The following is a 10,560-nucleotide window of genomic DNA, read 5'->3' as shown; positions in this document are numbered from 1 at the left end:
TAGTCGATTTGGAGTCGATCGTGCACTCCCATGAATAGTCTTACTCCCGGCGGTGAGGGCTTCGTGCGAAAGCCTTACTGCCGTAGTGCGATCTTCAATCGGTTCAGTGCACATCCTTAACCCGTTAGTTTATACGGTATCAATTATGCGCTACGTTCAACCTCTTTCTGATTCGTTCTTGGAGCTCGACTTAGTTGATGACTCTGGGCTCGGTCTCAACTCATATGACAGAACGAGTGACCGCCGGTTATGAAGAACACGGTACCCTTAACGGTTTTTTGGTCGCTTATCAAGATGTACGTTTGTCCGACTAAAACTAGTCCGGCGGTATGCTATTCGCGATTTTTGAAGGGTCAGGCGACCTGCAGGCGTAACACCGTCTAGGACCTTCTGGGTGGCTTCGAAGAATTTAGTGACTGATGCGTCGAGGGCTTGGTAATATCCGATAAGGTGAAACTTCTCTTTGATGATGCGTTCGTGTTCCTGGACAAGGGTGGTGTATAGGCGACAGATGGCAGGGGTACGTTCTCCAACAAGGAGGAGGGCGGCGTCGGCACCAACGACTTCCTTGATATCGTTGACGGTCTTGATGGCTTGGATTTTGTTAGGGTCTCGAACATCCACCCACATCTACCCACTACCCACCAGCCTTGACCCACACTCCCCGCACAGTCTCACATGATCTCCCGCATGATCCCGCACATCCCCACACTCGCCATCACCTCTCCGCATCCCACATCCCCATATCTCCGCGACCCTTCCCTCCGCACTCCCGCATGCTCCGCAGTCGATCCGCATGCGGAGTTTACGGGCGCTAGGCACTCCGCTCCGCATTTATGCGGCGGGCCGTGTCGTACCGTGCGGAGAAACCTCGTAACCGCCCTCTAGGCGCCCAGACTACTGCATGTGACCTCTTATACTTCTTTATGACTCCCTTCCTTGCTTTGCTATTGTTCTTTAGAATCGCCTTGCTCATCCTCTTCGCATTCCGCGGTATTCCGCATTTCTTATGACTCAGTTTTATCTCTTGTCCCAGACTTGTCCCAGAGTATATCCAGAGTATCTACAGATATATAAGCTAGCTAGATTTCTGTAGTAGATACTCATCCGGAATCTCGAATCAGACTTATACAGAACTTCTCCTCTGTCCAGTCTTGAGCCTTCAGGCTTGCTAGAGCTTTTCCGCACACTCCGCATTTCCGCACAGTGCTCCTGATTCCGTTCCGCAAGGCTCTCTCCTCTCTCTCCTCGTCTTCCGCCGCAAGGCGCGTCTCTCTCTCCCTCTCCTCCCCTCTCCTTTCGGGTTGGACCATATACCACCAGCGTGGGCACAACGCAATACGTTGAGGCCAAGGTCCCTTCGACTCCGCAGACTCCGCAGTTCCGTAGAGTCTAACAGTAGATTCCGGATCCGCACGCTGTGGTATGCGCACCAGGAGCACTAACTACTCTATTGTGTTCCAACGTCCGCAAACCCCTCCGGAGTTTTCCTACTCAATCTCCACACATCATCGTCGACATCCGCCTGTCATCGACGACCCCCTCCACAATCCCTTTCCACCCAACTTCCGCCAACCTGACGCCCCGCGGCCCCAGGAGCAGCCAATCTGGGGTCCGCCCGCATCCTTCCTTGGGCCCGCTACATCGGCCTCTGCCTACCGAAACCCAATGGCGACACAGGTCCAGACGCGGACCACACCCGCAAACACTCCGCAATTCCCAGGCGGACTCTCCTCACAGTCAGCGCAGGAACGCGGAGAGGAGGCCACTGTCACCGCCGCCTTACTCCCGTTTTCCGGCGAGGGGAGAACAGTCGATGAACCGCCCGCATCGGCGGACCTATCCTACGTCACACCTGCACCCCCTCCGCACCGCATCGCTACTCCAGAACGCGGTTGCAGGGAGGCTCCAACGACCCAGTTCCGCCCTACGAACCCCCTGCTGTCCCGCCTGTCGGGGGTGGAGACCCTCCAGGCTCGGATGACGGGCAGCCGCCCGCAGACGCTCCGCAGGGCGGAGATGGACCACCTCAGGGCCCGGGTCGCCCTCCTCAGCCGAATCGAGGGCCCCCACCCGGCGGCCCTGCGGACGATGGAAATGACAGCTCGGATTCATCTGACTCCGATGCGGACGACGAACCGGATGTTCCGCAACTCCTCAGTCGGCTCCTCGCCGGCCTCACGCGGACCAACCGCCGCCTCGCGCGGACCATGGAGGCCGCACTCACAAGGCCGCGCGAGGGCCCCAAGGCACGACCCCCTGAGCCCTTCGATGGGGAGGACCCAGACAAACTCGACAACTTCATCACCCAGCTCACCCTCTACTTCGGGAGGTACCAGGACGGTTTCCGCGACAATGCAGACCGCGTCGCAACAGCCCTCACCTACCTCAAGGGCGACGCCTATGCCTACTTTGGCGACAAGATTGCGGCCGCCCGCGCGCGCGGAGACGCTCGAGTCCCGGATTGGTTCCAGAGCTTCCGCGCATGGAAGGACGAACTGATCCGCGTGTTTGGACCCAAGGACCCCATCAAGGACGCAACCCGCAAGCTGAAGGCGCTCAAGATGACCGGACGCGCCTACCAGTACAACCTAGCCTTCAATCAGCTTGCGGCGAAGATCAACTGGAATGAGGAGCCGCTCCGCGACCTGTCCTACAATGGACTCCTCGACCGCATCAAGAACGAGCTCTCCAAGCGGGAGAACCCCGCAACCCTTGCGGACCTCCAGGTTGAGGTGTTCAAGATCGACGAGCGCTACCTGGATCGCCAGGAGGAGATCAAAAAGGAGCAGGCCGCACTCCGCACGCACCAACCGCGGATCCAACCCTGCTCCGCACCCCCGCAACAATCACTCCTCCGGTGGTCCTGGTCCTTCCTCTTCCAGCTCCACTCCGCATCATTCCGCCCCCTCACACTTCCGCAACAACCACTCTCGTCACCCTCATTCCCGCAACAACTTCCGCCGTCCGCAAGAACGGCAACCCTCCGCTCCGCACGCTTCCACGTCCGCGCCCTCCGCCTCCTCCGCTAACTCCTCTGGAGGCGGCAACCGCAACAACCGTCAGGGCGGTGGCCAGCAGCGCCCTTGGAACAACAACCTGGACGCTAATGGTCGCCTCCGCCCTGAGGAGCGCGAACGTCGCATGCGGAACAACCTTTGCCTTGTCTGCGCTGCCTCAGGACACCGCGCAGCGGACTGCCCGCGCACCCGCCGTGCCCGCAGGGCCAACGCGTCCGCTCCGCAGGTTTCCGACTCCCCTCAGTCGGGAAATTACTGAGCAGCCCTGTGACCTCGCCTTTCCCTCAGGGCTGCGTCTCCGCCGCAGAAAGGCTTGAGGTCCGACTAAATGCGGCAGCCCTCTCTGATCCCAATGCTTTCTCCATTCTCTTTTCGATTCTCCGCACCCCAACTCATTCCTCCTCTCTGGACTCTGCTGAACTCCGCGCCTTGATTGATTCGGGTTGTACGGACTGTTTTATCGACTCCGCATTTGTATCCAAGCACGATATCGAATTCTATGACATTCCGCCTGTTCCCGCTTAAACTCCTCGATGGAACCGTTTCGCGCTGGTTATCGCAAGCTGCGGACATCACGCTCCGCATCTCCTCAGGCGAGGAATTCCATATCAAGTGCTTCATCACAACCCTGGATGCCCTGTATCCGTTGGTTCTAGGACACAACTGGCTTGCCCGTTACAATCCGTTGATTGATTGGCGCAGAGGCCAGATACTCTCGTTCGAATCATCCGATAACTCCTCCGCATTGAGCTCACTCGCCGCCGCAAACGTCGAGACCTCCGCAACTTCCAGCATCCCTCCGCCTCTCTCCGCACCGGAGCCTAGTGCTCCGCCCACTTCCCCTTCTTGCGCGTTCACCAGCAATCCAGTTCCGATTTCTTTTGTCAATGCAGCCGCTTTCCGCCGCGCATCCGCGATGCGTGGCTCACACTCCTTTTCCCTTTCCTTTTCCCAGAGCGACAATGTGGTGCGGGCATGCGCCGCAGCAATCGATGCGGAACCCGTCGACCTCTCCTCTGTTCCAGAGGAATACCACGAGTTTGCCGACGTGTTCAGCAATGCCAAGGCCTACACCTTGCCTCCGCATCGATCCTACGACCCTCAAGATCGAGCTTGACGCTGCCGCTCCGCTTCCACCCAGTCGTCTCTACTCCCTGTCTCCCTGCGGAGACCTCCGCACTCCGCGAGTTCCTCGAAGAGAACTTGCGGGCTGGTTTCATCCGCTCCTCCAACTCTCCCCTAGGCGCTCCCATCCTTTTTGTCAAGAAGAAGGATGGATCGCTCCGCCTTTGCGTCGATTATCGCGGACTCAACCGCATCTCCAAGAAAGATCGCTATCCGCTTCCGCTGATCTCCGATCTCCTCGACGCACCCGGCCGCGCGAAGGTCTACACCAAGATTGACCCTGAAGCATGCCTATCACTTAGTCCGCATTGCGGACGGGGATGAGTGGAAGACCGCATTCCGCACACGTTATGGGTCGTATGAATGGCTGGTGATGCCTTTTGGGCTGACCAATGCGCCCTCCGCATTCCAGCGATTCATGAACGATATCTTTGCGGACATGGTTGATGTCAGTGTCATCGTCTACCTGGATGATATCCTCATCTATTCCGACAACATGGAGGATCATCGCAAGCACGTCAAGGAAGTCCTCCGCCGCTTGCGGAAGCATGGTCTCTTCGCCTCCGCAAAGAAATGCGAATTTCATGCGGAGCGCGTGGAATACTTGGGTTACATCTTGTCGCCTGCAGGCCTCACTATGTCTGCGGACAAGACCAAGACCATCCAGGACTGGCCTGAACCGCGCTCTGTGAAGGATATACAGTCCTTCCTCGGTTTTGCCAACTTCTATCGACGCTTCATCCATAACTACTCCGACATCACTGTTCCGCTTACCCGCCTCACCCGCAAAGACACCCCTTTCGTGTTCGGCGACTCCGCACGTTCCGCATTTGAAACCCTCAAGTCCGCATTCACTTCCGCACCCATCCTGGTGCACTGGCAACCCGACCGACCCCTGATTGTGGAAACTGACGCCTCTGACTACGCCCTTGCCGCCCATCCTGTCCCAACAACTCGACTCTGGCGAAATCCACCCCGTCGCATTCCATTCCCGCACTTTCCAAGCTGCGGAGCTCAACTACGACGTCCACGACAAGGAGCTCCTGGCTATCTTCGAGGCCTTCAAGATTTGGAGGCATTACCTCGAGGGATCTGCGGAGCCTGTGAATGTGATGACGGACCACAAGAACTTGGAATATTTCGCCACTTCCAAGGTCCTCACCCGCAGGCAAGCGCGCTGGTCGGAGTATCTCTCCCAGTTCAACCTTGTCATCCGCTTTCGCCCTGGAAAGCTGGGGACGAAGCCCGATGCCCTCACTAGACGTTGGGACGTCTACCTTAAACAGGGAGGTAGTGACTACGCGTCAGTCAATCCCCACAACTTCAGACCCATCTTCACCAATGAGCAGCTGTCCGCATCGCTCCGCGCAACTTCGATCATGCTCCCCGCAGATCATGCTCCCCGCACTCCGTGCATCGATTGTAGTTGACGAGGGAGCGCTCCTCAAGGACATCAAGGCTGCTTACTCCACGGACAAAATCGCTTCCAAACACCTCCCCACACCTTCCAACCCTCGCTGGACTCTCTCCGCAGATGGTATACTCCGCCAGGACGGACGCATCTACGTTCCGGACAACTCCGCACTCCGCCTCCGCGTACTTCAGCTCAAACACGACCATCCGCTTGCGGGACACTACAGCAAGAACAAGACGATTGAGCTGGTGCGCCGCGACTACGTCTGGCCGGAACTCCGCACTTTTGTTGCGGACTATGTCCGCTCCTGCACAGTCTGCAAGCGCAACAAGTCTCCGTGTCACAAGCCTTATGGTTTGCTGAAGCCCCTGCCTATTCCGCTCCGCCCCTGGGACTCCATTTCGATGGATCTCATTGAACAGCTCCCCGCATCCGGCGGATACACGGATATCTTGGTGGTGGTGGATAGACTGTCGAAACAAGCCATTTTTGTTCCGACAGACTCCCGCCTCACCTCCGCAGAGCTTGCGCGACTGTTTGTGCTCCACGTCTTCTCCAAACATGGTGTTCCTGGCCATGTAACCTCCGACCGCGGCTCCGAATTCGTCTCCCACTTCTTCCGCAGTTTGGGGGAAGCCCTGGACATGAAGCTCCACTTCACATCCGGCTACCACCCAGAAGGAGACGGACAGACAGAGCGGGTCAATCAGACGCTTGAGCAGTATTTGCGGACCTACTGTAACTACCAGCAGGACAACTGGCATGAACTCCTCCCACTTGCGGAGTTTGCGTACAACAATGCGCCTAGTGCCACAACTGGTGTTTCGCCATTCTTCGCGCGCAGGAGTCCGCATGCCGCTATGCGGACCAGAAGCGCTTACCTCCGCCAGACTTCAAGGTGGGTGACCGAGTTTTCGTTAAAGCCCAGTTCTTCCGCACAACCAGACCTACCAAGAAGCTTTCGGAACGATACTTTGGCCCTTACGAGATCATTGCCCAAGTTGTTTCCTACACTCTCCGCCTCCCCGACTCTCTCTGCGCTGTTCACCCTGTCTTCCACGTCTCTATGCTCGAACCGCATTACACCTCTCAGATTCCGCAACGCCACAAACCACCTCCGCCTCCAATCGAGGTGGATGGGGAACTTGAATATGAGATTTCGGAGATCCTCAACTCCAAACTGGATTGTCGCCACAAACATTGCAAGCTCCTCTATGAAGTGCGGTGGCGCGGATACGAGAATAGAGACGAGGAACGCAGCTGGCTCCCTGCCACAGAGCTTGAACACGCTCAAGAGATTGTTGGAGAGTTCCACAAGAGGTACCCAGACAAGCCTGGTCCCCATTGGTGATTCCCTGTATTCCGCAGTTGACTCCGCATTTTTTCTTCTCCTTTGTATCCTTTTATTTCCTAAGTTCCGATTTTGTCTTTCTCCGCTCTCCGCAATTTTCTGCATCCTGTTTCTTCCACTTCTTTCTCTTCAATTCGTGGTTCCGCATTACTCCTTTCCTCTCTATGCTTCCTCCGCTCCTCTATGCATTACCTGTTTGACCTTTTTCCTGTTCTGTATTCCTCTCTTCTTGATGTTCTCGCTTACTCCACTTATTCCACTTGTCTTCATTTTCCTCTGCTTCACTATGCCTTCCCTTACTCCGCACGTTATGCTTCAATTTCTCCCTTGCCTCCGCTTCTCTTTCCTCACTTTCATTTCCTGTCCGCACTTTCTATTTCCACTTCATCTCCGCGACCCTTCCCTCCGCACTCCCGCATGCTCCGCAGTCGATCCGCATGCGGAGTTTACGGGCGCTAGGCACTCCGCTCCGCATTTATGCGGAGCGCCGCCGGTACGACACGGCCCGCAACTGAGGGCCGGTGCGGACCGTGCGGAGAAACCTCGTAACCGCCCTCTAGGCGCCCAGACTCTGCATGTGACCTCTTATACTTCTTTATGACTCCCTTCCTTGCTTTGCTATTGTTCTTTGGAATCGTCTTACTCATCCTCTTCGCATTCCGCGGTATTCCACATTTCTTATGACTCAGTTTTATCTCTTGTCCCAGACTTGTCCCAGAGTATATCCAGAGTATCTACAGATATATAAGCTAGCTAGATTTCTGTAGTAGATACTCATCCGGAATCTCGAATCAGACTTATACAGAACTTCTCCTCTGTCCAGTCTTGAGCCTTCAGGCTTGCTAGAGCTTTTCCGCACACTCCGCATTTCCGCACAGTGCTCCTGATTCCGTTCCGCAAGGCTCTCTCCTCTCTCTCCTCGTCTTCCGCCGCAAGGCGCGTCTCTCTCTCCCTCTCCTCCCCTCTCCTTTCGGGTTGGACCATATACCACCAGCGTGGGCACAACGCAATACGTTGAGGCCAAGGTCCCTTCGACTCCGCAGACTCCGCAGTTCCGTAGAGTCTAACAGATTTGTTCTTCTGATTCTTCAAGGTATTTGCGGATAGATGGAGGGAGGAGCGAATTGTTAGAGGGATGTTCCGTCATGGAAGGGATGAAGAGGGGATTAATAGCGAAAGTGATAGATGCAGAAGGACGCGCGACAGAAGTAGTAGTGTTCGCGGGAGTGTTTGAGTTCTTTATCGTAGCGGTCGGAAGCTTCTTGGACAGTTTCTGGTCGGCCAATGTAGACTTGGAAGCGTTTGTAGTAGTTGGTGTGGTTGTACATGCTGTCGGATGGGGAGTCTGGGTAAAGGTTTTATAGGTTATGTCGTTGTTTGTAGAGGCGTTGAGTATTTCCTGTGCGTCTTCGAAGTTTCGCTCTGGTAACCAGCAACCTTCGTTTGATGGGTAGCCTTTGAAGTGGGTGAGATATTGGTAACCCTGTCCTCGTCGGCGATGCGCGATGATCGCTTCTACTTCCCATTCTTCTTTGTCATTGATAATGTCCGGTGGGGGTTCGGAGAAGGCAGTTCCGTGTTCGTCGATTTCTTTGAAGGGTGAAAGAAGACTGGCATGGAAAACGTTGTGGATGCGCCATTGGGTTGGTAGGGCAAGGCGATACGCTCGGGAGCCGACTTCATCGGTGATTTCGAACGGGCCCAGTCGTTTGGGAGCGATCTTCTTTGATTGGTAAGGGAGTTTGAGGTTTTTCGCTTCGAGCCAGACCTTTTGTCCCTTTCTGAATGGTTTCCATTGTCGTCGGGATCGTTCAATCATATGAGATCGGGCGAGTTCATGGGCGGCAAGGGCTTCTGTTCGAGACTTGTCGAGGGATTTAATGCGCTCTTCGTTCGAAGGATAGTCCGTTCTATCGAACGCTTCAGGAAGAGCTTGTGGTTTGATTCCCATGATAAGTTCGAATGGTGACAAGGCTCGGTCAGTGTGGGGTCGAGAATTGTGGGTGAATTCGAGGATGGGGAGGTGATCGGCCCAAGTTTCGGGGTTCATGGTGCAGTAAATGGACAGGTATGCTTCGATTTCTTGGTTGACTCGTTCGGTTCCCCCGTCAGTTTGCGGGTGAAAGGCGGTGGAGAGAGCTGAGCCGATCTTGAGAAGCTTGCAGAGGTCGCGGAAGACTCGAGCTGCGAATTGCGGTCCGCGATCGGAGATGAATTTGTCTGGTAATCCGAATCGGGGAAAGACTCGATTAAGGAAAAGTTGGGTGGTTTCTTCGGCGGTAATAGTCTTATGGCAAGGTTCAAGGACTACCCCCTTCGTAAGGCCGTGGTCCACCACGACCAGGATGGAGTAATATCCTTTTGATGGTGGGAGATCGGTGATAAAGTCCATCGATATTTGGGAGAATGGTCGGGAAGAAGTTGGGGCGGCGATAGGTTCCAAGGTGGGTTTAGTAGGATGACGATTGATCTTGTACTGTTGGCATTCGGTGCATCCTTCGACATAAGATTTGATGAATCATCGCATTCCGGGCCACCAGTAGTGTTCTTTGACTGCGTTAAAAGTGCCGAGTTCACCAGGGTGTCCAATTGTGGGGGAATCATGGTGTTTTCTGACGATTTCTCGTCGAAGGTCGGAGTCGTTGGGAACATAAGCTTTCCCTTGATAGAAGAGCATTCGTCGGCCATCTTTCGTCTCCAAAGTCCAATCGGAGAGATCTTGTCGAAGATCCGAGGGGGCTTCTTCGAGGAGGGTTTGTAAAGCTTGATTTGCACTGTCGTCGTTTTGATCGGAGGATAGGATTCTTTCCTGGATGTCGAGGTCGATGAGGTTGATGAGATTGACGAAGACTTCTTTAGGTAACATGGTGACGAGTTCGGGTTCTTCATCTTCTTGGCAGAGGTCAGGTCGTCGAGAGAGATTGTCAGATTGGATCATTTGTTTTCCAGGGGTATTCCGTATTTCGTAAGGAGAGAATTCTTCGAGAAACACGCGCCAACGAGCTTGTCGGGGGGTAATCTTCCGTGGGTCTTGCCAGTAGATAAGGTTCTTGTGATCGGAGAAGATGGTTAATGGGAATGGAGAGCCTTGGAGATAGTGTCTCCATTCGGTAAGGGCTCGGATGATGGCCAGCAATTCGCGATCAAAGATGGTGTAGTTTTGTTCAGCGTCGTTGAAGGTTTTGGACATGAAACAGACCGGATGTCGGATTCCGTCATCGTCCATTTGCGTGAGGACAGCACCAGAAGCGTATTTCGAGGCGTCGGCTCATTCGAATTTGTTGTTCTTTCGTGTGAGGTCGTTGAGTGGTTTAGCGATATTGGAGTAATCTCGGATGAATCGTTGATAGAAGTTTCCAAAGCCGAGGAATTGTTGGACTTGCTTGACGTTCTTAGGTGTTGGCCAGTTGGCTAAGCCTTCCACCTTCGTAGGATCCATGCTGAGTTCGTTATGTCGGACAATCAAACCCAGATATTCGACTTCGGTGGCTTCAAATATGCATTTTTTGAGGTTGAGGGGGGAGGTTGTATTTGTCGAGTTTGGCGAGGGTTCTTAATGTGTTTTCTCGGCATTCTTCTCTGGTTCTTCCATGGGGCATGAGGTCGTCCATATATCCTTCTGTCTTGAGAGGTTTGGGGTTTCCGTCGTC

The 10,560-nt window shown here is 54.7% G+C and overlaps 1 protein-coding gene across 1 annotated transcript; it reads right to left on the bottom strand.

Moving 5' to 3' along the window:
• Positions 1–10,178: 10,178 nt before the first annotated feature.
• CC1G_13005 (reverse transcriptase-RNase H-integrase) lies at positions 10,179–10,349 on the bottom strand (the record flags this gene model as incomplete). Its single annotated transcript, XM_001833459.1, has 1 exon — positions 10,179–10,349. The coding sequence occupies one exon, from the start codon at positions 10,347–10,349 to the stop codon at positions 10,179–10,181; it is 171 nt and encodes a 56-aa protein (XP_001833511.1).
• Positions 10,350–10,560: the final 211 nt, after the last annotated feature.

Source organism: Coprinopsis cinerea (assembly GCF_000182895.1).
Source record: "Coprinopsis cinerea okayama7#130 chromosome 2 map unlocalized cont3.2, whole genome shotgun sequence".
Lineage (NCBI taxonomy): Eukaryota > Fungi > Basidiomycota > Agaricomycetes > Agaricales > Psathyrellaceae > Coprinopsis > Coprinopsis cinerea.
The sequence above is the reverse complement of the archived record's forward strand: the minus strand, read 5'-3'. Positions and strand labels throughout refer to the sequence as shown.